Here is a 27,265-nt window from a genome sequence, read left to right as displayed (position 1 = left end):
TAACATAAAATACATTTTTTTTCTTTAATAAATCTCAGGGTTTTTTTAAGGAGTCCTTTTTTGTGTGTTTTATTTCCAAAGCACTACAATGCTAAAGTTCCAAGGAGAATGCTCTCTTGTTCATTTAAACCTTTATATTTAGAAAAATAGCTTATGTTAAGGTCTAAACATGCTCATTGAGCTAAGAACAGTGTAAAAGTATCATACTCGTGTATGAATTCAAGAAGAAATGAAAGCACAACTGCGTTTCCAGATACGATGGTACCGGGATAACCTGATTAGCAGGTTACAACAGACCAACTATCGTGAACACTTTTTTATTTTCCCCATTTTACTTTGTTTTGTTTTGTTGTTTGTTTTTTTTTTGTTTGTTTGTTTGTTTGCTTTGCTTCTTTTTTTTTTAAGCTTATGCTTCTGTCACTTCGCATCTCAGCTCAAATTGTAAAGCACGGGCCATGCACAGTTTCTTCATGGTTGTTTTCTCCCCTTGCATCAATCCACGACAATAAAAAAAAGCAGTGGAAGGATGGGCAGGCTTCCCCCAACACCCACACTCCCACGGTGGACAAGATAAACACAGGGACGAGACTCAAGCCCAACAATGACAACAAAAAAATCGACAAGGGTGGGTAAAGACCTGCCTGGGAAGGTTTTGCACCATCGTTTGGCAGCGGCTGGGTAGGGTCAGCACCGCTGGGGAAGGGGCCTCAGCTGGGTGTCACCACCACTGGGGACAGCTGGAGGCAAGGGGAAGGTGGTGCATGAAAAATATGGGTCTCCTGTCCTGTTATCCAAGAGACGGAGCCGTAACGAACAGCAAGTGGCTCCCCGATCCTCGATCGCATAGAATAATCCTTTCAGAGGTGGGAAACAATTATCATATGCGATCCGTCCCCACCCCCCACACACCCTTCTCTTGCCCTTCTGAGTTATTATTGGTCATTCACACTTTTAAAAAATATATATATTTATCAAAATACCAAGGCAAAAATCTTTCCATAAGCTATTTCTCAAAACAGGAAAAAAAACCAACAAACAAAACAAAACAAAAACGAAAAGTTTGCATGAAAAGCAAGCACTCAGAAGGAAATAATAGCAGCAAAGTAGTATAAATGTCATGAGTCCACTCTGTCTCGAGTCATCGGTTATTAAAAATAACCTCCAACCAGCACGGGCAACTGCTGATAAACTGTCTCGTGTAGCACTGGCCCCAGCCTTTCACAAAGCTGATCTGAACAGTAAATCCGGTCCATGGTTGCTGCATGAACTCATGGTCATTCGGCCTCTGCAAGCTGTACGCCTTCTCGTAGTCAAAAGCCTTGATGGAAAAACCTGGAAACACTTTGTGCACCAGCAACGTCCTGGAGTCGGGGTTGTCCAGTGTGGCCGACTTGATGAAGATGGGGTAACTGCTGCGGTTGTACACCCACACGCCGTCCACTTCCTTGGTGAGCTGGATGCCATACCCGATCTTGCTGCGGACCTTCTGCACCAGCTGGCTTTTGTTGTCCGAGTTGAGCTGTCCGAGGCAGAAACCATTCCCCTGAGGTAGATCATAGAAGATATCCAGGGAGGGCTCTTGGACAGAGTACAGCCGACCCACGCGCGTTTTCTCTTCCCAGTATGCCACCACGCACCAGTGTGACCGATCCCCCGGCTCCTGAAGAACTTGGGAATCTAAAGGAGGCGAGAAAAAAGGAAAAAGAGGAGAAATTGAGTACTGCGGGGGTTAAAAATGTGACCAAAAAACAATATAATGCCATGATGTCGCTTCCGCACCTGCATGATGCCTCCACACAGGCACCAGCACCCCTAGCAGAGGCACCGCTTCTGACAGCAATGTGTGACAGCCACAGTTACATCCATTTACGCTCACCCACGTTTTGGTGTTTGCTGTGCTGCTCCAGCACCTAGTTCTGGTGGGGTACAAGGGCCCAAAGCACCATCTCCCCCTCCCCAAAAGCAGCTCGAGGCAGCAGCAGCACCCGCAGCGCTGCCGTCCCAGCACCCTTCCTGCTCCAGCCAGCTGTGTCTGGCAGGACCAAACACACTAAAAACATTTATTTACACCCAAAAGGCACACTTTGGAGGTCACCCCAGTGAAACAGGGGGGCTGGGGCTAACTTTGGGGCGACAGAGGCCCAGGCCGGGCCCTCAGCTGCAGGCAGGCCGCGGGAAGCGCAGGCAGACGGCGGCTTGCAGCAGCAGGGTGGAGACCGGAAACCTTGCGTTTGTTAACAAAAACGGTCACAAAAACCCGCAAGAGCAGCCCCGAACTTAGTTCCTTAGTTCCCTTAACCCGTTTTTTTTCAACTCCTCCTTCTCCACCTAACCACGTGAGGGGACGGCACGGGAGGGAGAGGAGGGAAACGGGGCAGGGGGGCTGAGAAAGGTGAAAACCCCTTTTCCCTGACGGGGGATCTGTACCAGCCCGGTGCTGCTCAGCTAGCAATCCCTCCCAGCCTTCACAGGCATGTTAAGACCTGGGAACTATTAATCTCTGTAATTGTATTTTAAAAAAATAATAATAATACAAAAATCCAGAGGGGGCCGTGAGTTGGTGAGCAGGGGGCAGCACCCAGAGGCCTCCCCAGCCAAGCACCCTGAGGCCCCGCAGTGCTGCCTGACCTCCCCCCCCGCCTTATTTTCTGTATTTTTCTGTACTTTTTGCTATTAATAAGCCTGCTTCCCCAACACAGGCATTTTCCTCCAGCCTCCCGTTTAAAGCACGGCACTGTGCTCTTAAGAAAAAAAAAAAAAAAAAAGAAAAAAAAAAAAAACTCCAGCCACACACTTTTAATTTCCTCATTTCTATGCCAGCAAGGAAAATATTTCTGCAGTTGCTGGAGGCAGCTACTAAAACCGGGCCCGAGCGCACCCGGCCGGCAGCAGGAGGGTCGCTGGGCTGCCAGCCCCCGGGGACAGCGGGGCCGGGGGTCCCTGGGGGGTACAGCCCCACCGAGCATCGCCCCACAGGGTCGAGATGTGCCGCTGTTTGTCCGTCCACCTCCCCTTGCCGGTGCCTCCCAGGACTTTTTTGTTTCCTCTAACTCAATCCTGCTGAAACCTGGCACTGCTGGGGAAAGGGGACGAGCGAGGGAAGGGGCGGCGCAGCTTGGGTTACCTCGGCCCTAAGTGAACGGGGTGCCGGCACCCCTCTTCCCCCCGCCGACGGAGGATGCCCCAAGTGGGTGTTTATCAAAAAACACCCTCAGGACTGTGTTTTCCTCCAGAAAAAAAAAAAAAAAAAGCACAATTTGGGGGTGATGCAAGCCGCCTGGGTGCCCGCTGGGCTGCGCCCCCCCCCTTGCCGCACCCTCCCCGCCAGCGGGAGTTTTGCCCAAGTAAAGAAACGAGCTGGGTTGATGGTGGAAAAAAAGTTAATTGTTAAAAAAGCGGCTGGCCCTGAGCCCTGAGCCCTGGTCCCGGCGGCGAGCCGGGGGCGGCCGCAGGAGCCTCCCCCCGGAGAAGCGTCAGGCACCGCGCCGCTCGGGCAGGGGGGGCAAAACTGCTGTTTGTGTACATGCGCAGAGAGAGAAGGGGTGGATTTTTTTTCTTCTTTTTTTTTTTTTTTTCCTAAAGATGGTTTAACTAGCTGTTTGTTTAAAGAGTCGTGAAAGCAAAGCTAGGTTGTAAAAAAAGAAAAAAAAAAAAAGAAAAAAGCACAACCCAAGCAACCAACCCACCTAATCAGAGCCTGCCATCAATGCCTAGAGCCTGCAGGTCTTTTTGCTTTACAGCAGTTGAGGGAATTTTGCAGCAACAGCCATTGAAGCCTGCTGAAATTCCTGTAAGTTTTTATTTATTTTCTTTAACATAAAAGCATCCCTTTCAGGAGGAGGGGGGGGGGGGCAAAAAAGCCTTTTTCACCCTGTGTTTGTGCTTGCATTAGTGAAGACCACTTAACAAGCAGCTCATTGCAACTTACAAAGAGTTATTTAATTGCCAGTGCATTAAAAAAAAAAAAAAAAGGGGGCTAAAAAGAAAAAGAAAACTGCCTTGGCTATGAATGAACAGACCTTTATGGAGGGCTGGAAGTTCATGAATGAATCCCACTAGGTTTTTCAATGACATGGGGTGACCAGACCTCAAGGACAAGTCTTAGGTAATCCGGGATTTTTTAAACGAGCCAGTGCCAGCACACAGTATAAATATGCCAGAGCGTCTTCCGTTTGCGGGATGCGGCTGTTGACTGGATGTCTAGTCAAAAAGCCATGAGAATATACGGGCTGAGCCCGGATAAACAGGGTCAGGCCTCCCTGCCAGCCCGGTGAGCCAGCCACCACCAAAGCCGCTTTTCACGATTGTTGGGACCCCGGCGGAGCTCCCCCACTCCCCCCGTTTTGGCATCAGCAGGGAAAATGGGTGGGAAAAGCCAGTGGCATCGCCTGGGCGGTGGAGGCAGGAGAGGAGGTTGCAGGAGAGAAGGAAAAAGTGACGCAGGCACGCTTCCGGCAGGGATGGAAACTTTTTTCCCCAAAAGGCTCCGCTTTATGGCAATGACCACAGGCTGGGCTAGGCACAGAAATGAAGCAAGATGCTCCCAAAAGTCCCAAAACACCCTGTCAGGGTCATCTCGTGGTCCCGTGCCACCTCCCGCAGTGAGTCCTGCTGCAAACTTGCACAAAGCCCCAAATCCTGGGAAATTTGCAGCCACGTCTCCCACAGCGTGGGCCACCAGCTGCCACTGCCAGCAAGCCATGCACCGGCTGAACCGTGGCCACTGCGTGGGCCAGTCCATGAACGGCTGAGAAACACTTCAGGATTCTAGTTTTGAGTTAAAAGCATCATTTTTTACGAGCTCCTCAGAGCAAACACATCCCTTTCTAAATGCCTGGAAAAGTCCCAGCAAGCTGAGAGCGCTCCCATACCCCAGCAAACAATGATAATGCTTAATGCTAGAAACATGCGCACCATTATTTTCTTATTAAGCACCCCTCCATTTGCTGCTATCGTTGGTTTATTATTATTTCTATGGTTTGCAAGGCAGCCTGCCTAGGGGCCCCATCAGGATCAAGGGCCCCCCAGTGCATTGTGCAAACTTATTGTAAAGAAAAAATAAATAACTGGAAATAAGGCCAGCCTCTGCCCGCAGGAATTAGGAGAATTAGTCATATTGATCACTCATAGTTGCCTCTACAGAGAGCCGCTGGCTGAAGCAGAGCACATTTCTGCACAGAGGGGAGAAATCGAGGCAACAGCGTGGCACCCCAATCTTCTGGGGGCAACATTTCTCAGCAGTGAGGTGCCGACGTCTTTGCAGAAGCTTGTGTTGACTCGAAAATGGAAAACTACATTTTTTTCTCATTTTTCTACTGCCACGCCAGATGACACCCTCTGAACTTTCCAGAAGGGCCATCCCGACTTCTACCAGCCCATCCCTCGGAGGGGAAGGAAGCATCACTCCACGAAGGCATCACCCCGGCTCCTTTCCAACACAAAATCCGGACCATCAGACCGTGAGGTTTCCCACCGCCTGCCTCGACCCTCGCAATTGCCAAGTCCTGCCCAAAACTGCTCAACGAAAGACCAGAGCCAGGGTTTCTCTTGCTTTGGCACCATGGAGGAAAGTGGATGAGGGCGACTGACACCACAGAAGGACCCGTGTGCCCCAGGACGAGCCCCGTGCTTGGTTTCCATGAGCCGCAGCAGACTCGCACCTCGCGCCGCAGCTGCGCTGGAAGCAGCAAGGAATTCGTGGGGCGGCTTTGCTCCTCGACACATCAACAGCTTTGGGATGATGAAACCGTGTCATCTGCATCTGTACTTTTTCTTTCAGAGTTCTGGCAGTTTTATGAGGGGACCAGGAAGAAAAAGTTCTTTTTCATTCAGGAACTGAGACGTTTCAGCTGATTTCAGGAGAGGTTTCTGTCTGATTTTTTTTTTTTAAAGGCCATTTTGGATTGAAAAAAAAAACACAAGCTGAACATAAATTTTGGTTTAGAAATGTGCATCAGCCCTCCCCATCCCTCCTGTTCATCCCTAGATGTTTTCATGTTTTCCAGTCCATCTATCCAGCCCTTAATACCCTCTGGGCTGGTATTAGGAGTGCCAGAAACCATTGCAAAAGCCGAGCCCTGCAGAAGACGGAGACCAAGCACTCGCTGCTGCTCACAGCTTCTGCCTGGCGGTGGAGGAGAGGAAGGAGCGGGTCCCCCCTTGCTTCTCCCCCCAAAATTGTGCACTTCTTCCAGGCTCTGCCCAGAGGCAGCAAGGCTGCGGCCAGCAGAGCCGCTCGCGGGTTTTCAGATCTCGGCCTTGTCCCGGTGCCAAGTTCACAAACATCAGGGGGGAGGTGGGAAGGGGATCTTTTGTTTTGCTTTGTTTTGTTTTGACATAGCTAAAGGTTTTCCTGTAATCAACCGACTTCTAAGGAAAACAGCAAGTTGAGCACACACTGCGCTATCCTACCCGCCCGGACTACTCCCACTTGATCGAGTCAGGAGCTATCTGGACCGTCACTGGCATCTGTGACAGCAACAGCTCGCAGCTGAAAATGGGAATGCAGCAGCATTCCTGATTAGGTTCTTAAATGCCTGTAATTGGATCTTTTCTCGGTGATATTGGGACTACACGTAAATTAAATTACCCGGCTGCAGAAGTGTTTTAACCGCGGAGATTTACGTGTCTTGATTCTTTTTAACAGCAGCTTTGCCCCGAAGGGTCTCCTGGTGCTCTTCCTCAGCATCCCACCATCACACGCCCTCCCTCCCTCATTCCTCCAGGAGGCCTGGGCTGGGTTTTCCCACCCAACCTCGCCGTGCCATCACCTCCCCCTGCATGGCCACGGAGGGCTCCTCTTTTTGGGTCCCCTCGCCGAGCCACTCGTGGTGGTGACCCTGCACCCATGACCAACAACCCATCATGAAAGGCCAGCGATAGTGGATAAATTAAAGTACACGTGCACCGAGCGCTGGAGAACAGATGAAACAAAGGCCCTTCCTCCTTTATCTGTCAGCACGTGTGGAGGGCATCTGTGCTTAAATAAAAAAAGAATTGGCTGGACTGGTGTCAGCACAACGTGTCGTCTGGTCGGGGCCAAGGCTGAGACCGAGCTGAGCGCATCCCGCGCCCGTAATCTCTTGGCTGACCTTAAGTGGCATTTGTGAGTGCGGGGCAGAGCTGTGCCCCCACCTCTTGCTGCTCCCTGAGATGGAAGAGATGGAGACGGAGAAAAGGTGGACGCTGCCCACAAGATCTCTTCCCACCCACCCAAAAGCAGGCAATAAATCCTGCGGAAAAGGTGCAAGGCTTTTGTGGTTCACATACAAATTTGCTGCGTGCAGCACCATGAGCCGGATGCAAATGTACTTGCCGCAATTAATTGATTATAGCCTCCCCTCTTACCAGCAAATACACTTCAAAAAACGCCAGGAGTGGTTCATGTTGGCTCTGCACAGGTTTTTGCATGCCCCTCTGTGTTTTCTTGAGGGTCACTGCAGTTGCAAAAGTACCTTTTTTTTTAGGATCTCAGGAAAAACACGTGCCTGAACTCTGATTCGGGAAGGGACCAGGAATTGCATCAAGGTGAGGAGAACACTGAGCATGATGTGCAACGACAGAGCTAATCAAAGCGAAGACAAACAGGCACGAAGCAGGGAAATGTCACCTCCCTTCTAATCTCCCAGGCAATTCACAGGGTCCTTGGGCGGGGGAACAAACAAACAAAAAAAACAAGTCCAGAAAAACCCTTCAAAGCCAGATTTCCAGGTATGCCTTGCAAAAGCAAAGAAAAATCCAAATTAAAGGACATACCCTGCTGTAGAAAAGGGTCTTTGTGCCTTTAGTGGAGCTTGTGGGCAGCCTGCAGACACCACCCACGGGAATGTTTGCCCCAAACCTTTTATATCTCACTGCACACCAGGGGCGAGACAGCGCTGGCTTCCTCGCTCCCCTGCTTTTGATGGCTGGGATGATTTCTGAAAGGCTAATTTAGGGCTCAACTCCTCTTGTTTGCAGACAAAATACCCCCCCAGGGACGCATCCACCCAAAGCCACCCACGGGGTGGCCCCTGGGGACATGCCCCCCTCCAGCACGAGAGCCCCCAAAGACAGTCGGTCACGTCAACGCTTGGTTAGGGAGCCCTTAATCTGTGGATTATTGACACGATAGACCATAACATCTCTTTAGGAGCCATTACAGCCCATCGTGTCAGTGGGTACTTACAGAGTCCTTAATCTGCGGATTGACAGGCTAGACCTTAAATTTGTGTCCACGTCTAATTAGGCAGTTTCTTATTACTCAACCTACACTGTAACCATGCCGGGCAAAGCGCCTTAGCAAGTTGCCCACCCAATCACTTAAATGGTTCCTCACTCCTCAAAATAAGTCAACCTCGCATAAAAATTCACATCCTGAGTTTTCCCCAAAAACTTTTGCTTTGGCACCAACAGCAACACGAAATCTCCCTGCCTGGAAAAAGAAAATCTCAATTTTTTGTGTGAAACTTCAAATTTCTGTTCCACCATGAGCCATTTTCACTGCCTGGGGAAGGACCCAAGGCCTTTGCGCTCAGTTTTCTAAGGGCTGGTGTCTAGAAGCCAAGGCACCGCGAACAGATTTGAAGTCTTGTGAGTCGGATGGGGAACGCAGGGGATAAAATTTGGCAGAAGCCACCATGGGAAGGGGTCGGGATTGTGATGATGTTTGATGTTTGTAACCAGGGCTTTGGTTTGGGCCCATTTAGTGGTGACCCATGAGACTCTCGGGCTCTGCTCGGTACAGGCATCCTCTGGGGACCGGAGCAGGAATTCCCATCACCTCCAGCAGGGCTGCAAAACCCTCTTGTGAAACCAGCACCAAAACGAGGAGGGGCTGGATGGTGGGACAAGGAAACAGCTGGTCCCCGAGGACACCCCCCATGGTTTCCATCCCCGCCTGGTGGCACCTTGGGCCAGCCTTCTGCTGGAGTGCCCAATCCAGCCCCAAAATGTGGGGGTTATGGAGCACAAGAGCAAACTGAGGAAGGGTCTGCTACAAAGCCACGAGGGTGGGCAGCAGGAAAAAGGAAGGCAAGGCCAGGAGGGCAGCCAAGGCGCGAGGAGTGGAGGGTGATTCGCAGCCAGGTGGGGACGTGCACGGGGCAGCGGGGAGTGGGGACAGGAAAGAAAGAGCCAAAGTGAAACTGCCGGGTTCATGGAGTCCACCAAACCAGAAATTTGGTTCACAAACATCCTATTAGTCACTGCTACTGCCTAATTACGGTGATTAATCAATTACCACGGCTAAAAATTACCCGAGAAGAGAAGAACCTTTCTTGTACCCACTTTCTTTAAAAGCCAGCGAGGCTGCAGCCACCGGTCTGAGTCTGCTGCAGCTACAAGGGGGAAAAAATACACACGCACACACCAAAAATGCCTGTCTGCCTGTCTCCAGTGGTTAGAGAGGAGCCAGCTGACTCCAGTTTCCTCTGTACCAGGCTTTGGGCCTCATCAGCCATGCAAATTATAGAGTACCGTGCTGTCTGAAGGCCGAATTTCGACTCAGCTCAGAGAAAAGCCTTAGAGGAAGGGTGGGGATGAAGAAGCCAGCCAAATCCATTCATAATATTTACAGTAAATGGGCCTCTTTGCTGTTGTTTAGTATACAGTCAGTCTAATTATTTTTGAAGTTTTAATTTAAAGAACCTTCTTTATCTGCCTCTCCTCCTGCACCCCTCAAAGGTGTGGGAAACTTTTCTCTTTTTTCAGAAAGCAGCAGGATGGGAATCCCTCCCCCTGCGCCTCGCCAAGCCCTGCCCGCGGTGGGGTGGGAAGAAGGAGGCCTTCCAGGGGGACAGGGGAGACCCCTCCCGGGGCGGGGGGAGACACCCCAGGGGATTTTAAGGCCAAAAAGAAAAGAGAAATCCTGCCCGGCATGTGGGAGCCGGGTGGGCTGTGCGCTGTGGTTCAGCACAAGGGTGCAGCTGGTGCACACAGAGCACCCCCAAGTCCTAATGCGACCCCCCCAGACCCTGTTTGTGCCACACATGTCCAAAATCCTCTCCTCCCAGGTGGCCGGGATGCATCCCTGGAGGAGCAGCTTGCTCCCAAGGCTCCAGGATGCTCCCACAGCCCCTGCCCTCATGCCCACGGGCTCCTGTGCCCCATCTCCGCATGTCTCATGCAAGCCAGTGCCATCCCATTTTAAGGACGATCGGGGAGGTTTCAGGAGATTTCAGAGGCTCCTCCTGCACACGCAGGAAACCCCAGCAAGCCTTAGCGGTGCCATGCACCCGCCAAGCAACTCGGGGCTGGCTGCTGGTGAACAAACGCCTCCCTGCCTGGCTTCCAGCAGGGCACACCCCTTCTCCACCTCAACCCACCCCAGAGCTGAACCAGAAACCTCCTGAGAAGGAGAAACCAGCGCACAAAGGGCTCCTGAGTTACAACCACGCAAAGCAGACCTGGGGCTGAGCTTGCCAAAATCCCCTCTCCGGCGACAGCAGCCTGCCCAGCACCCTCTCGGCGCAGGGATAAATCACCACCCAAGCCATCGGAGGCCACCAGGTCCCACGAGCTGCAGGGTCACAGCCCTCCCGAGCACAGCCTCCAGAGCTCAAGTTTTGGGAGATGAAGACCTTGAAAGGCTTTTGCAACTCAAAATAAAAGCACAGCTCCTCTGATAAGACGGGCACTGATGCCCCGGCGAGCAGGGATGTGGCCCCCGGGAAAGCCAAGGCTCTCCAGGTTTAATTCTCCCCTCTGACAACATGTAGCTATGCGGGTTACATGTTAAAGGGCTTGTAAAGGCCGTCATAAAAACTGATGCATACTAGGCTAGTATTTCCAAGCTGATACCTAATACCCAGATGTGTGTTACGATTTTTTCCTGAGCGCATTCCGCGCACGCACACACACGCGGGGCATCGCCGCCGCTCTCATTTCCATAATGAAAAAAATCCTCTCCTTGCAGCACACTGACCTGTAATTCTCCCCCAAAGTTATTGCAAGACCGAAAACAGACATTTCCCTTAAAAAAAAAAAAAAAAAAAAAAAAAAAAAAAAAAAAAAAAGACCACCACCCAGCCCGCGCAGAGCTCTTTCCTAGAGGGCAGGGAACGGCTTCTCCCAGGGACGTAAAACATGGAAAAGCACGGCTGGAACAAAAGTCCTTTTCACGCCCGCCGTGCCCCCCCCGGCCCCACTCCGTAACAATTATGAAAACTGTTTAGCTGGGATGGCATTTGGAGCATTTACTGCATTCCTGCCAATAAATTCCATTCCCGGATCTGATGGAAAACGCGCCCCCTTCTCCCCTCCCCTCCCTGCCTTCATTCCTCCTGTCTTTCTTTACAACCTAATACCCTGTCGACTCGGGGCCAGGGCCTACTTAGGGGGAAAAAAAAACACCCAGCGCCAGACTGGAGACAGCATGCAGACTGAAAAAGTTAATCATTACTTCTGTCTGCCTTCATAATCTAATCACGCCTATTCCTAAGAGCATGCGGCAAGGCCCGCTCGCGCGCAGGCACACCGGGGCCGGGTCACCACGGACGGACAGACGGACGGACGGACGGACAGGACCATCCCCCCGCCCCCGGCCAGCCCCGTGCCCCCCGGGCAGGGCGCAAGCCAAGAGCCCAAGGGCCGGCGAAGGGCTCTTGGACGGAGTTCACAAGCGAGGAGCTGCCTCGCCACGCACACACCCCTCCCCTCGCCTCTCGCTTTGCTCTGTGGATTAATAATGCTGAGCAATTATAGCGAATATTACGTTCATTAAGTAATTAACCCTCCCGGCGCTCCGGCGGAGCTGGCACCCCCGTTTCACAGACAGAGAGCCGGGACCATCGGAGGTTTCGGCGCGTTGCCCCGAGCCATAAAGCAAGCAACACCCAGCTGAAAAGCCCCAAAAGCTGCTTGCTCCTGGAGGAGCTGGCTTCGTCCAGCAGCACCATGACACGGGGGACACTGGAGGCAGCATCCTCGCCAGCTCAGGAGACACACATGGGTACATCTCCCCCAGCCCCAAACGCTTGCTTTCTGCCCCCAAAACCACCTCGCTGCACCCTCCCAGGTGACACCCACCCGGTGACACCCGCGACACATTTTCCACGCTCGCTCTGCGGGGCTGTGACAGAGAACAGAAAAACCGCAGGCCTCTCCGCGCGGAGATTTATGAGTTTGTTCCTTCTAATGAGCTAAAAAGTCTCAGCCCGGCTTCCAAAGAAAATGAATTCATCAGTTCAAACGCGGTGATGTAACTTCAGGCTCCCGACTCCTTTTCCAAACAAAACTGCTGTTACTCGATTCCCGCAGCACGGCGTTTTGGGGTTATTTACCCGGGGAGGCGCGGGGTGCCCCAACCCAGCTGCGCCCCGCATGGCCCCCAAATTCCCCCGTGCTTTCTGCCTTCCTCCTGCAGGCCCTGTCGCAGATATCTGCGGCACCTCCCCGCTCTGCCAACCCCACGGCAGACATCAAAGCACGGGCGGCCTGGGCAGGAGCTCCCCCTCGGCGGCAGAGCCCGGGAATTTTTAGTATCTCTAAGCCAGCGCCATCGGTTTCATCACCGCCAGTCACCGGGGCGGGAGCCAACTCCACCGGTTGTAAAAGCAGAGGATGTTTGAACTTTCACCGCCTCCCCAGCACCCGGGTTTCTGGGCCGTAAATCAGCCCGTTTCGGGGGTGAAGGAGCACCTGGGCGGGAGGGGACGGTGGGGACGATGGGGACAGGCACGGCCGGGGCGCGGGGCAGCTCCAACGCAGCCGCCGCAACGCTCGCCGCTGCGAGCCAGCGCTTATTTAATCAGCGCTGGCAGCTCTACAAACGAAATCTATTCAAAAAAGAAAATTACCATTCATAGACTCCTGCTCGCTTATTATGTACACATATATGTACATACTTGCAACAATACTCCGAAAGCTCCACAGCCGGAGCGCTCCTGAGCGAGCAGCTGAAGGCAGAGACCTGCCTGCCCACCTGCCCCATGGGAAGGAAGAGCCCTGGAAAGCCGTGCGGGTGTGCTGGGAGCAGGTGATTTACCCCAAAAAGTGAGGGAGAGGGATGAGATGAGCCTTCAGTCACCGAAACCCAGCGCCGATGCCCTGCTCTGTCCTCGAGGATGACAAAGGGCCCGGCACGGTGGCACACACCATCCGCAACAGCAGCGGGTGGAAACCAGAAGAGATTGAGGAGGAATGGGGAAAATGGGCAAGAAATGAGCCACATTTGGCATCTCCTAGGAGACTCCTTCCACCCAGGGACATCTCCAGCATCCTGGAGGCCCCGAAAGAGCCCGGGGGCACATCAGGAGCCAGGGGACAGGGATCTGGATCTGGAGCTGCGACACTTTTTGTGCAGAGAGGTTAAAAGGGTAGAGAAGGGCTGAGCCAGCTCTTACAGAGCTGCTCTTTTTTTTTTTTTTTTTTTTTTTTGCAAGTTAAAACCAAGATAATGACACTGGGTGGGGACCAATTTTGAGGGCTGAGCAGCCAAACCAAAATTAGTCTCCAAGCCAAGAGCTTCCTAGGCCTCACAGTTTGGGGAAGGAAGCTGAGAAAAGTCATGAAAAGATTCTTCAGTAAGTCGAGAAGCGCGGCCGAGTGTAACATTCAGGCAAAGGTGACCCTGCTATTAAAATATTTTTCAACATAATAAAAATAAAATAAAGCACTCGAACTGCCTCCCTCTGAAAGGTGGGCCCCACGAGATTGGGGGGGCTCCCCTTTTCTCTCCTTTTCTTCTCTTTCTCCTCCTCCCCCGGCACTTTCTTCCCCTTCACTAAACTATGTTTTCTTGTTTCTTTTTTTTTTTTTTCTTCTTGGCTCTTTCCTCATAAAAGACTGATGTAATTTCCTGTCTTGTCCCAATGTTTCCTGTTAATTAACAGGGTGAAAGTTATCATCACGGATTTAAATGGCTACCCAAAAAAAAGGTTAAAAAAAAAATAAAAATAAATGAGAATGGCTGGCCGTGAGCAACGTGTCCCGGGGCACACCTCGTCACCTCCTTTCTCTGTTCCTCTACCAGGGACCACCTGCGTGTCCCCTGGGATGGAGTTGCTTTTACTGGAGGGCAGAGAAAAGCCCCAGCCTTCCCCAGGCAAGGATGGGCAAACCCTGCACCGCTCCTTTTTTACCAAAAATACAAAATAAAACAATTGGTGGAGAAAGTGGCAGCCTGGCTGAGGGTACCACGGTACCCCACCGCCACCCAGCCCAACGGGCGGCGCCGCTTTCCCAACGCGCCCAGCACGCCTCTTTTATTAAAAGTTTAAAACAAAAACAAGAAAAAGAAAATAAAGGCTAATCACAAGCCCTCGGCCGGACATCCTGTGCGACGCTGAGCACCTTCCCGTCCCGCTGGCCCCCTGCACCACGCAGGATGGGGCCGTGCTGCCTGTGCCACCCCGTTCCTCAAGAGCAGCAGGACACAGCGCCGCGCCGGGGGCACGCAGCCCATCCTCGGCCAGGCGTGGGCAAAACGGAGGGATTTTGGCAAAAAGCGAGGGCGGGAGGGGTCAGCTGGAACTCGCCTTTCTTCGCGCGCCGCCGCTGAAACGGAGAGCGTGCATCAGCGGTTAATAATATCTCGGCGCTGAAAATAAACTGGAAAGGAAGCTACTTTGTGACAGTAGGCAGGCGGCCAGGCTGCGGCGTGGGTCATTCAATCCTGCCGGGGACGGTGGCGGGGCTGGCACTGACCCGTGCCTGGCCTCGTACAGTACCCGCCGAGCGCGGCCGCCGGCCCACCTGCCTCCCGCACGGCCCGGGGGGGTGGGTGCATCCCGAATTCCCCGCGTTTGCCCCATTCTGGACGGCACACACCCCGTTTTCCCCCAGCCACGATGCTCCGATGCAGGCTCCGCATTTAGCAGCAGCATGACGCTGTGTCCCCCCATCCCCGCAGCGGGTAAATGCATGGGGTTAATGTTACTTGTTCCTATAGTGTAACCGATACCCGATCACAGACAGCGTAGATGGAAAAGATTCGGGCCCCGTCTGTGCCAGCTCAGGACTGCTCCCGTACGAGTGTTTTTGTCCTGTCTCGTTTTAAATGTCCCCAACGATCGGGTTTCCGGCGCTCCGTGATACATTTTATTTTGCAAGCAGATAGCGGTTTGGATTGCTCCCCGGCAAACACGCAGGCACACCCCTCCCTGGCACCGAGCTTCCAAATTCACCTTTCTACTCCCATTCCTGCCCCAAAAAGCCCCGGGTTGCGGGAGAAGAGCCAGTGGCCCCAAAGCCACCTGCCTGAAACCGAAATGAGCCGCGAGCCCCTTTGGTGCGGTGAGGACGAGCGAGGCAAGGGGCAGCGACCCTGCCCGGACAGCATGCAGATGTCGCTCATGGCAGGATTTCTCCTGCATTTTATTGCCGACTGCTCCCAAGGCACCGCTTGGTTGGAAAAATCCCGTGGTGCCGACGCAGACGGATCGAGCTGCTGGGAAAGGGGGACGGAGTGACACGGGCTGAGCGCTCCTGCCATCGCCGGGCTTTTATTTTAACCCCTCCTGGGAGGACATCTAGGAAACACCAAAATCTCCTCCCTGGGCCCTGGAGCAGTTCAAAGCAACTCCTCAACAGGTCCCGGGGTGAGAGCCTGCTTCAAAAACCCACGGGGGGCACGGGGTTGAGAGCTGCAGGGCTGGTGCCAAGTGCGGGCCCCCCCCTCCCCGCTGGCCCGGCCACGGTCAGATGATGTGCGAGGCAGCCGCGAGGCTCCTAGTCTGGCAGGCAGCCTGCTCCGCTCCAGAGGCTCCAGCGCTGTCATCCATGCGTTAACCCCTGATAACCTTGTCCTTCGGAGGACGGGGACGTGCTTTTTGGGGACGTGCTTTTTGGGGACGTGCTTTTTGGGGACGTGCTCCAGGCACGGCGGCTCGCGGCCTTTTGTGAAGTGCTCCGCAGCAAGGCTCGGGAGGAAAGGGTGCAAGGGCGTGCAGCGTTGGAAGCGACCAAAAAAAAAAAATAAAAATTAAAGGGACGTATGCTCAAAAATAAACCCAGAATAAGTGACTTGAAAAAAAAAAAATTCCCAAGCAATTGTTTATCCCTGGGACAAATATACAATCCTAGCTACACAGGAAGATGTCTCAATTTCAGATTATAATAGGATGCCAATTTGTAAATAAAGGCATTTCACAGGAGGTTATAAGCTCTGCACTACAGGGAGGTGGAAGAGGGGTTGGGAACGGGAAAGCAACCCGGGGGCTGGGCCGGAGAAGCCGCTCGGGATCCTGCTTGCGGCGGGGGGAGCGGCGGGACCCACTCGCGAATAGCTGCGGGTTTAGGCAAGGTGCTTCTCCCCGGCGAGCAGATACCAGCGGGGATCAGAGGCATAGTGAAACATTCCAGGCCTGCCCGCTATTCCATAATGAAATGTCACTCAGCCGCACGCGGCGCCTCGGCAGCACAGCTGAATCAAACCTGAAGGAGAGCGGCCCATCCGAGCCGGCACGGTCCGTTCCCAAAAGGGAGCGCCGCTGGTGCCTCTCCAGCCTCCAGCCAACTTTCCAGGTCTTTCCCCATCTTTCCCTGGGCGGAGGAGGTGAGTGGGAGAGGCTGAAGCTGCGCTCGCCCAGCCTCAAGCCACGGCGGGCTTGGGTCGGCGCCCACCCGGCACCGTCACGCGACGTCCGCTGGCTGCGGGAGGCTCTGGGGCCACTCCAAGGTCCGGGCGAGGCAAAAAAAAGTGGTGGAGGTGGCGAGGATACAAGCCAGCTCATCTTGCTTTCTCTGCGTCACAGCCTGGGCTTCTTGGAGAGCTTCTTTCTGCTGGCAGACCCAGCGCCGTTCAGCTGTCCCGCAGGAGAGACGTCTTCGCGCCCACCATGGGCACCATAAACAACCCTGAGCTGGCCAGCAGCCACCAGCAGGGCTGGAAGAGGGAGATGTCCATGTCCACGTCCATGCAGACACCGTGTCCATGTCCCGTGGGGACCCAGCACCACCCCAGCACCACCCCAGCACCATCAGGTAGCATCTCAAGCAGAGCTGCTCCACAGATTGTACCCATCGCACAACTGGACACCCTTGGGCTCTCCAAGCACAGCTTTGCTTGTTTGAAAGCACAGTCATAACCAAGCACTTCTGCTGGGAGCAGGTCAGCTCAAAACACTGGAAAAACCACCCTCTGTCTCGTATTTAGAGACATTATTTTTATCTCCAACGGGATATTTTTGCTCTGTGCTTTGAGTGTGTCATGGAAATAAAGGACCCAGGCTGGTAGCACCTGAGCACAACCACCTCGGTGGGTGACACCCCGGCTTACCCACACAGTGACCACCAAGAATAAAGAGAGATAGGTGGTAGTAAGGTGGGGGACACGGGCTGGAGGATGGGACAGACAGGGACAGATAGCAGAGGTGCCCTGAGAAGACGTGAGGGGAACAGCACGGGGTCAAGGATGAGCCCACGCTGCATTAATATCCAGCCAGGCTGCACACAGGCTCCACGGGCTTCTCTGCTCTCATTTTGACCTCTGGAACAAACCTCATCCCCACCCTTTTTTTTTTTTTTCTATCTTTTTTTTCCCCCCCTATTTATAGCTAAGCCAGCTAGGTCACAGAGGAGTCGTGCGGCTGGGTCCCCACCCTCGCACTCTGCCCCCTTCCACACACTGCCACCGACGATGTCAAAGCACAACTCCACCACACGGGATGTCACCCCGAGCATTTTGGGGACACCCATCCCTTTGTGGGGGACTCTGGGTGACTGAATTTTCACATTCAGCTCCCCTCCTTCCTTTTTTCACATAAGAAGGGTCAGCTTGGAGGTTGTGTGTGGGAAACACTTGTGGATGCCGCTCTCCATCCACCACCCCGGCCGTGCCGTGCCGTGCCATGCTGTACAACGCCGTGCCATGCCACACACCCGCCCACCTCAGCCTCTGAATCGACAGAAACGGGGGTTTCATGGCTTTTTGTAAAGCCAGCCCTTTGTAAGGCAGACCAGAGGATGGGATTTGCACTAGGCCTCTGCGGCCTGTGCCCGCCCACACCCAGATGAGCGCCTGTCCCTGAGGCGAAGCACTCCAAGCACACCCCGACTCATCAATGCCCTCTTCACATGCACTCTTCTGCTAACTAAAATATGCCAGAAAAAAAAAAGAAAGAAAGAAAAAGAAAAAAAAAAGAAAAAAGGAGAAGGTTAGCTTTAGAGAATTGCTGCAAACTGCGTTTATTTTCCTTTCTCGACTGGGTCTCTCCAGTTGGGAATTTTCAGCGCTGCACTTCTGTGAGCGGAGCGGAGATGCCAGTAAATCAGACCAAATTCAAAACAAATGCTCTTTCATGTGGAGGCATTCGGCTTTGTTTCATGGCTTGTGTAGCTAACCGTATCCCTCCATGAGTCAACTCTCCTATCAGCTCCTCATTAAACTAAATGGCTACAATTACATTTGTGGAGGAAAAAGAGTGGTTAATGATCGTAAAAGGTTCTGTTTCCAGGCTTTTGGGGGGGGGGGGAAGAAACCTTTGATAACCAAGAGAAGAAAAATAAATCCAATCACGTGAAATAAAGAAAAATTGGCCTCAGAGGGGGGACGGCGCTTTCTTTTGGGGGGCAGAGGGGGCTCTGTTCATCCAGCTCCTCGGAGCAGCCCCCAGCCCCAAGGCGCAGTGCTGGGGCTCCCCTCCTGCAGCCCTTCGGAGCAAGCCGGCTGATTTCCTGCAGCCCAGGCCCCCACCTCCCTCCTTCCCTTCAGGAGCACAGCAGAGCAGACAGACGAGATGTTATCAATAGCCCGAACCTTTCAGAAAGCCCCCTTTTAAAAGCGAGTACTTCCTCTGCTTATTTCATGTGGTATCCTGTGGAACTGAACTCTCTCCTCCCCTCTGAAACAGGCATACTTCAGGAGGAAAAAAAAAATCTAACAACATCCTTATTGTGTTGTTTTGCTCCTTGTCTCCTTTCTTTTTCCAGTCTTTTTCTTCCCTGCCTTCCCTAAAGCTAGAGGCTCCAATGACAAAAAAAAAGGAAAACCCAACATCCCACCATGCTAAAAAAAAAAAAAAGCGCAGCAACAAGTTGCTCCATTCCCTCTCCCCCTCCATTTGCTTAATTCTCATTAGGGCCTTTGAACAAACAGTATGCTCCCCTCTCAAATAACAGACAAGGTATATATTACACCAAAAGAAAAACAAACAAAGCTCACTTAAAGACATCCACACCAAATGCAATTCCTGGAAAGAGAGAAAGACACGCAGACCCGCGTGCGCGCACGGCGGCCGCCGACATATTTCTGAAATTCCAGTCTCAGGGCAATGAGCTGCGTAACTGCTCCACAAACCATAAATCAGGGAGACAAGCCGACAAAGAGAGCACCTTCCAACATCAGCGAGTACATGCAGGTACATGGTTTCAGACACTCAGTGAGCACGCACAACTGCTTTCATCTGGCAGCACCAACGCGTAGAGCCCAGCCCCAGGACTGGCCGGGATGGGGAGGGAGAAGGGCTGCTGGAGGCTTTGCAACTTGGAAACCACCCTCCAAACCCCCATCCCATGATGGCTAAAGGAGGTGGGAAATGGGAAAATGAGGGAAATTCAGTGCTTTCTGCAAAAACTGAGCCTCACACATGGAAGTTTGGGTGGCAGTTACCCCAACCAGCAAAGCCCGAGACAGCGGTGCCACCGCTGCCAACCAGGCCAGGACAGCTCCACATCATCCCCTTCTGCAAGGGACACCCACACCTGCTCCGATAATCCACGCATCCAACCAAACCGACAGCCAACATCACTGAGCCTTCCCCGACACACCTCTTCCTGCCTCACTCCAAAATTAATGGAGCGTAAGGCTGGAGTTCAAAGGAAACACAGGCTTTCGGGGAGGGACAGCTTCGCCTGGGATTTCAACGCATCCTCTGCAAGAGAAGCTGCTACTGAAATGAAATCCAGCTCCCCCTTAGAGCATGCCTTTCTCAGCAACTCGCATCCCCAAACCCCTCTGTGCCCGATCTCAGCCAGGTGGGACCCTCGGCCAAGGGGACCCAAAGGGACGCGATGGAGAGACCCGCAGGCAGGAGTAAGGTCAACGAGAGGCGTCTTACCTGAAAGCCCCCCAGGGGCTAGACAATTAGTTCCCCCTGTTTCAGTGGAGGAAGGCACAGAGTCTGGACAATCTGCTGCAGAGGAGGGAGAGAAGAAGAAGACATCAGTATACATGCGCTTCTCCGCAGGCTCCCAGCGCCGCCGCGAGCGGAACACACATTCCAAAGCGTTTAACAGGAAGCGATTACTAATTGTCTGCACAGACACGGTAGTTCATCAAGATGCATCCACCCTAACTCATCGCCTCAATCAAGGCTCCGTGCTGCACTTAATCACCAGCCCAGGCTGATTATAGACCGGCAAAAATTACAGACTGGCTGCCACCTCTCCATCCACGTCACCGGGTAATGAAGGCAAGGCTGTCCTCCTTATGACAGAGCTGACGGGGCTCCCAAAACGCTGAAATTGCGGCTTTGTGCACCAAACGCCACCAACACCTGTGCTCACCAGAACGGGAACCGAAACGGCAAGGTCTCAACACGGCCCTGTTGCCACAAACGGTCCACGCTTGTGCTGTCCCGCTCGGTTTTTGTCACCAGCAGCTGCCACAGACCTCACCCACCGCTGGCCACCCCCTGGGAGCACAGTGCACACCCATGGGACCCACCCCTCCTACCACCGACCAAAGGGACACGGTGAGATAACCTGTCCCGTCTGCAGCTTCCCATGACACACAGGAAGCTTTTGGGTTCAGGATTTGGGCCTCTCCATCCCAAGCCACCCAAGCATCTGCTGCCCTTGCTCCAGGTGCTGACAGCCAGGAGCCACCACCGGTCCCCTGCTCCTACAGGGCCACCTCCAGCTTTTTGGTCACTACTGCACACAACACGAGCTCAGGGGCACGCTGTGATGAAGGCAAGAGGAAAGATCCATTAAAATCCACACAACCCCCAGGTCCTCAGCAGGCTGTCAAAGAGAATTTTGGCTTCGTCCAACTTGGGCTCCCCGACGATGTCAATCTGCCCGCTGCTGTATCTCAAGGCAAGGGCCACCACCAGGAGAGCCCCGAGATTTTACTTCCTACTGATAAGTCATTTTTCCAGACTTCATCCCTGAAATCCCAATGAAAAAAAAAAAAAAAAAAAAACCTCCTGTGTTCATAACCTTATTTTATCAGAGTAAAGTATAAGCCCTAACAGGAATATACAGTTTAACAGGATATACTTAATCAAACTGAAAACAATAGGGGAGACAGGAAATGGACTTACTTGTGAAATACTGTATACTATACACTCTCTAAATGCCTTGTGGTGCTTTCTATTCTTTAAAGAAATTTGCTTTTTCTTCTGTTTAACCCTTTCCAGTCCAGACAGAGGACTCCCAGTGCCTTGAACCTCAACTGGGTTCAGATGCTTTCTGGGCACAGGCATGTGGTGGGTCCTCTGGCCCCAGCAATGCCTCCCTGGTGAGACAGATTAAGAGCCTCCCAAAACACCTGCACCCCTCCCTGATCCACACTGACAGTCAAAGGAAAGCCCCGGGATGCTTTCCATGACTTATTTACGGCTGTCAGCTCCCTTCCCATCCATGTCCCTGCCCGTTCCCTTGGTCAGCCACCTACACACACCTCTGAAGTCTCCCTACAGGACGGTGCTGATGCACCTCCGTGCTACAACACGAGGGATGATCAGCTGTGGGAACAGCACAAAAGCACGACCCTGCTGGGCTCTCTGCACTAAAGGCAGCTGGTTCCAGCCTCGCACTCGTCCTATCACCCACACGTTAGCCAAGGGCTCTTGCTAGTAAGAGGTACTCAAGCTCGTGTTATTTTCGGCACCGGAGAGGTCGCCGGATTGGAGGTTTACACAAGCCTACTGCCGGTGAATCTCCTCCCCGAATTCCCTTACCGCAATATAAAACCATCGCGGAGACGTCCAATTACTCCTGGTGGCTACCAGCCCAACCCTGCAAGGTGCCGACTGTTTCCTGGAAGTTGCCAAACCTCTGACTCCCATGAAAATCAATGCCACAGGAGGGCATTTGGCTCTGCACGCAAAACCTCAGCAGGTTTCCTGCCCTCGGATGCTCCAGCACCACCACGACAGCACGTGAGCACCAGCCCAGCCCGTGCCCCTCCAAACCCGCCCGGGATGCCACGGAGGGCTGCACAGCAGTGCCAGCACTGAGCCAGGCTCTGCCAGGCCACAAGTGGGCTATAAACACAGTCCCTCACAGCTCCTGTCCTGCTGAATAGTGGGTCAGGGTATCTGCTTGAATTATTTGAGGGCATCACTGTCCCTCTGGCTTCCAACACAGCCACAGGCAGCAGAGGGATGCTGAGCTGCCGTGCGCCTCCAGAAGGCTCAGCTTCGTCCCATGGGCTCAGCCCCATGCCAGCTGCTGTCACCAGCCCCTGGGGACAGCCCAGGTGAGGAACAGGTGAAGTCCTCACCCAGGGCTTCTCCTTGATGAACATATCTGAGAGAGCTGGCCCACACCTACAGCCTGCCCGCAGGTAACACGGCTGTCAAGAGCCGACCTTTGTGCTCTGAGAGAATCAGAATCACAGAATAGTTTGGGTTGGAAGGGACCTTGAAGGACCATCTAGTCCGACCCCAAAAGCGTACCGACATCACATCAGCACAGAAGCCAAGGTGGCATTTCCCCGGCCACAGAAGACCCCAGTGCCCTGCTTTAATAAGGGAAATGTCACAGCCTCCCCCAGCACCCTGCCACCAGAAGACATTTGCCATAATCCCACCAAACGCACTGGTAACCACCGTCAGAGCCCATGCTGGTGCAGGTACAGCTGTTCACATGAAGCACGTACAAGACACGGTGCTAGGCACCTAAATATTTTTATTACCACTTTCCCCTTTGATGGAAAAACACAAGTTTCCTACTGGATACGTGTCCCCAGCTCCATTGGCACTGTCTCTTTCATAAACTGCCCAAGTTCAGCAGAGGCACTGCTCCTACCCAAGGTCCCTGGGGTGCACCAGCAGCCAAAGACGCATGCATCAAGCAGGAGAAGGGCTCTGCAGGTCCCACCACCAGCTACCATCCCTCCCAGCCCTGGCCAGCAGTGCTGAACATACAGGTGAGAAACACCAAGCACATAGCACTGCCTGCCCTGCTGCAGGGATGCTCGGACGTGCTCCCCTCGGCACAAGCAGCAGAGGAAGCACCCGGAAAGCCTGAGCTCGTGCACGCCACCTGCACCGACAGACCGGGAGGCTCCGGCGGTGCCTGCCGCGGCCCCGCGCGCCCTGGTAGTCAGAGTTCAACTGCCAAATGGATTTGTCTTTCAAAAGGGAAGAAAAAGGAGGACTTTTTGGTGAGTAACCCAGTTGTTTCTGCGTTTCCGATTGGCAGCGTTAATCACTTCCTATTGGCTGATCCGAATAACTTTTCCTTTCGAAATGGCACACTCATGTTCTGCGGCTTTTCTGTTTACACACATTTTGCTACCTTATGTCAACACTTGCTAATGAATAAATGTATCACTCGACTAACTGAAAATGAGGTCCTGGCAAAGGCAGATTGGATGTTTAAACCCCGCTAATAGATTTATCCTAACATCTTTACAGGAGGCTGAAGGCAGGCGTTAACCCTTCTCTCCTGCAGCTCCGTAAGGGCAGGCGTCCCCCGCGCCCTGCGCAGAGCAGCGCATCCCATGCCAGGATCATCGCTGGGGGAAACAAGGGCAACAACAGAAGAAATCTAAACCCTGCATGCTTTGGGGCGAGCACCCCCTTCTCCAGCCTCCATGCAGGTGAAATAATGACAATTTTGCCCAAACCCACCGACCTTTGAGCCCCTGCAGGGCCTCACCGAGTGTCACGGCACAGCCCTTCTGCAACCCAGCAGCGAGCAGCACGTGCTTGGGATGCGCAGCCTCCTCCTGATACCCTCGTTCATTCATCAGCCTTTATCTCGTGTTTTTTCACGCTGAGGCAAAACATTTCATGCTTTGCAACCCAATCGTTTGTTAAGCAGCGTTGCTTATTTCCACATGGCACGGGGAGGCTTGTTGTTGTTTCTAAGAGTTTGCAGAGGGGAAAAGCCCGCAGCGGTACAACGTCCTGCCTCGCCGTGCTCCGAGGGAGCACTGGGCAGGATGGGACCCCACCATGGTACTCCAGACATCTGAAGGCACCCCAGGTTTGGGGTTCCTTTCCTTCCTTTTTTAAGAACTGACTGAGGGCAGCCTGAAAAGACTGACTCCACCGAGGCGGTCCCATGGGACCCGTCCAGACTCCAGCGGCAGCCAGTCCTGAGAAACTGCAGAGCAGCAATTTTAGGGAAACTGCTCTTCTGGCAGAAAGAAAAAAAAAAAAAAAAAAAAAAAGACCCAGAGCCGGTCTGCAGAAACACATCTATCTTTGACTGCCTGCCCTGCCATCCCCCGGCTGCCCGGCGTGACAGGGGGGCACCGTCCCAAAGACACCGCGCTCCAGATCCGCTAATCCCCGGGGAGACAGCAGCTGCCCCTGCCCGGCTTTACCCCACTTCCGACTCTCCCCACCTCTCCTCCTGCCCCGTGCCAGTCCTATTTATCTAGCACCGGCGAGCTCGCTGCCAGCCCAGAGTTTATGCAGACAACCGCAAAAGAGCTGGTGCCAGCCTCAAATGGGCTTCTCCCCTGGCACCCTGACATTGGGCTACAAGCAACAGGCACGCAGAACGGGGCTAAAAAACAAAATTACTCATTTTTTGACACGCACACCCACCCCCCTTCCTCATTTTCCCAGCCTGACAACATGGGATTAGGCTCCCTTAAAACACAGCGAGATTTCCACCAAGCCCGGTTGTCAGGTCTCATTTGGGCTCCCAGCCGTCAAGGAGCTGCTTGCCCGAGCTGCACCGCTTCCCAAATTCCTGCAAAATCCGGACAGGCGCAGGAGCGAGCTGCACAACTGCCATTACCAGCACGAACCCCCCGTGGCCGGGCACGACACCCGTGGGGCTGCTGACCCGGAGAAGCCAGCAGCAGCCCCAGCCTCGCGTTTTTCCCAGCACAGCCTTCCCAAAACGCTCGCTCCAGAGGCCAGCCCGAGGGCCTGAGCCGCGCCAGGATCCCTCCTCGAGTTTCCTGGCAGAGTTGTAAAATCAGACTTTGTGCAACGCCTCTCTTAGACAAATTACACCTCAATTCTTCCAGGGGGGGATCGGAAGGCGCCCCTGGCACCCAAGCAGCCCAAAAGCAAAATGCATCAGTGTAACAAAGCCTTTTTTTTCCCTGAGAAAGGGCTGTTCTCCCTTTTTATCTGAAGGCAGCAGCCTGCATTTAAAAAGGTCCACTTACCCGTTGGTTTGAGAAAATCCATTGGATATCTGGAGTAGGGTGGAGGGGGAGACTCTGGAATTAGAAAAGTACAGAGAAAATAAAGGCAGAGCCATGAGAAAGAAAAAAAAAAAAAAAAAAAAAAAAAAAAGATAGGAACTTATGATAACAGTGGCATTCTTTTAGCAAAACTGTTTGTCTTAGCTCTGGGGGTTGGAGGCAGGGCAGCGAGGCGGTGATTGCCTTGATATTTAGCTGTCAGATAAACAAAAGGGGCCGTCTGGCGCCAGTCTCCCTGCTATCTGCCGCTCGGGCTGTCTGATCGGGGCCTCCTTGGCTCGCCGGAGCCGCGGCAGCGCCGGGGCCGGCCGGCAGCGCCAGGCGGCCCCTAATCCCCCGGCACCGTGCGGGGCGCAGCGCCGGGGGGGTCCCCGCCCCCTCCCCAAATCCGAAAAATAAAAAAAAAAATAAAAAAGGAAGAAAAAGAAAGAAAAAGAAATTGCCGAGTTGCCCAGTTAGTTAGTTGTGTGTTTTTTGGTTTTGTTTGTTTTTGGTTTTTTTTTTGGGGGGGGGGGGTGGGCAGGGAGGGTGTGTGGCTGCTTCGTTGTCCACATCCCTGTCCCCAACTCCATCCCCATCCCTATTCCTATCCCATCCCTATACCCTGCCCCCATCCCCATACTACTCCTATTGATCCCCATCGTTGCCCCCACTCCATCCCCATCCCAATCCCCATCCCTGTCTCTATCCCCATCCCCATCCCATCCCCATCCCATCCCCATCCCCATCCCCATCCCCATCCCATCCCCATCCCATCCCCATCCCCATCCCATCCCCATCCCACCCTCACCCCCATCCATCCCCATCCCCATCCCCATCCCGTCCCGCACCTAGCTCGCAGAGCCGGCTGAGGTGGTGCGGGTTGCAGCAGACGAGCTCGGGGTGCGCCTTGCCGTACGACTCGCAGCAGCACAGCCTCTTGACTTCGGAGCAGTGCCGGAGGTCGGGCCAGCGGAACACCTTGCAGAGCAGCACGGGCAGCGGGTACCAGTGCTGGCCCAGCCGCGAGTCGCCCTTGGCGGGCAGCAGCAGGCAGGGGGTGCGCGCCCCTCCGCGGGACTCCACGGCGTGCAGCAGCCCCTCCAGCTGCCGCTCCTTCAGCCGCTTCAGCACGGCGTGGGTCAGAGCCTTCAATTCCGCCTCCGCAGCCCCCCGGCCGCCCCTGCCCGCCTTGCCGGGGCAGCACCCTCGCCCCCCGCCGCCGCCGCCGGCATGCGCCCGGCCCTCGGCCGCCCCGCCGGGCTCGCCCGCCTCCTCCTCGCCGCCGGGGGCACGGCTCCGCCAGAGCCGCCGGACGAGCAGCGAGCGTTTGGTCCTGAACATGCGGGACGAGAGGAGGGGCCCCCGGCTACAAAACGGGCATGTCGGCCGCCGCGCATGAAGGGGCCGGCAGCCGGGTCGCGGCGGGGGGAAAGCGGCGGCGGCGGCGGCGGCGGCGGGGCCGAGGAGGGCTGTGGCATGCGCCAGGCTCCGCGCTGGCTTCCTCCGCCGCCCGCCGCGAAGGGTGCGAGGAAAAGGGGGCAGAAAGCGGAGGAAGAGCGAGGGAGCCGGGGGAGGGGGGAGCCGCCTCTCTGCCTCGCTTCGCCCCCCGGAGAAAAAAAGGAAAGAGGGCGAAAACGCCGCCTTAGAGCGCGGCGCCGCGGCGCATCGCGCGGGGGGAGGCGGGCTGGGCTGGCCGGCGCCGCGCAGCCCTGCGCGGCTGCGGAGCGAGCCTGGAGCCGCGGGGGATCCTCGGCCTCCCCGGGGCCGCGGCTCCCATCAAGCCGCCAGCTTGGGAAAGGTTGGGGGGCGGCGGGGATGCAGAACGAAGGAATTAGGAAGAAAACAGCGAGCCCAGACGGTGGAGATCAAAAAAAAAAAAATAAAAATAAAAAAAGGAAAAAATTAAAATTAAAAAAAAAAAAAACAAAACAACCACCGACCCTAAGATTCGGCCGTCGGAATCGATTTAAGCATCTGTCACAAAAGAGAAGAATAAGCGCATCCAGAGTGTTGTATCCC

At 54.0% G+C, this 27,265-nt stretch overlaps 1 protein-coding gene across 2 annotated transcripts; it reads right to left on the bottom strand.

The window, feature by feature from the left end:
• Nucleotides 1-368: 368 nt before the first annotated feature.
• SMAD7 (SMAD family member 7) lies at nucleotides 369-27,021 on the bottom strand. Of its 2 annotated transcripts, none has more exons than XM_032205269.1 (4): nucleotides 26,095-27,021; nucleotides 25,226-25,279; nucleotides 19,977-20,051; nucleotides 369-1,677 (listed from the first exon to the last, which is right to left on the bottom strand). In XM_032205269.1, the coding sequence occupies exons 1-4, from the start codon at nucleotides 26,585-26,587 to the stop codon at nucleotides 1,139-1,141; spliced, it is 1,161 nt and encodes a 386-aa protein (XP_032061160.1). In that variant the 5' UTR covers nucleotides 26,588-27,021; the 3' UTR covers nucleotides 369-1,138. The 2 variants fall into 2 exon arrangements, with proteins under 2 accessions (XP_032061160.1, XP_032061159.1); XM_032205268.1 differs by having other exon boundaries at nucleotides 19,977-20,048; nucleotides 26,095-26,863.
• Between the last annotated feature and the right edge of the window lie 244 nt (nucleotides 27,022-27,265).

The sequence above is a fragment of the Aythya fuligula genome, chromosome Z (genome assembly GCF_009819795.1).
Source record: "Aythya fuligula isolate bAytFul2 chromosome Z, bAytFul2.pri, whole genome shotgun sequence".
Lineage (NCBI taxonomy): Eukaryota > Metazoa > Chordata > Aves > Anseriformes > Anatidae > Aythya > Aythya fuligula.
The sequence above is the reverse complement of the archived record's forward strand: the minus strand, read 5'-3'. Positions and strand labels throughout refer to the sequence as shown.

Coding starts and splice junctions, on each gene's coding strand:
- SMAD7 (XM_032205269.1), bottom strand. CDS start 26,587: ATGTTCAGGACCAAACGCTCGCTGCTCGTCCGGCGGCTCTGGCGGAGC. Junction 20,052..25,225: donor GGATTTTCTCAAACCAACGG/GTAAGTGGACCT, acceptor CCTCCTCTGCAG/CAGATTGTCCAGACTCTGTG. Junction 1,678..19,976: donor AGCCCCTGGGGGGCTTTCAG/GTAAGACGCCTC, acceptor CGCCTCCTTTAG/ATTCCCAAGTTCTTCAGGAG.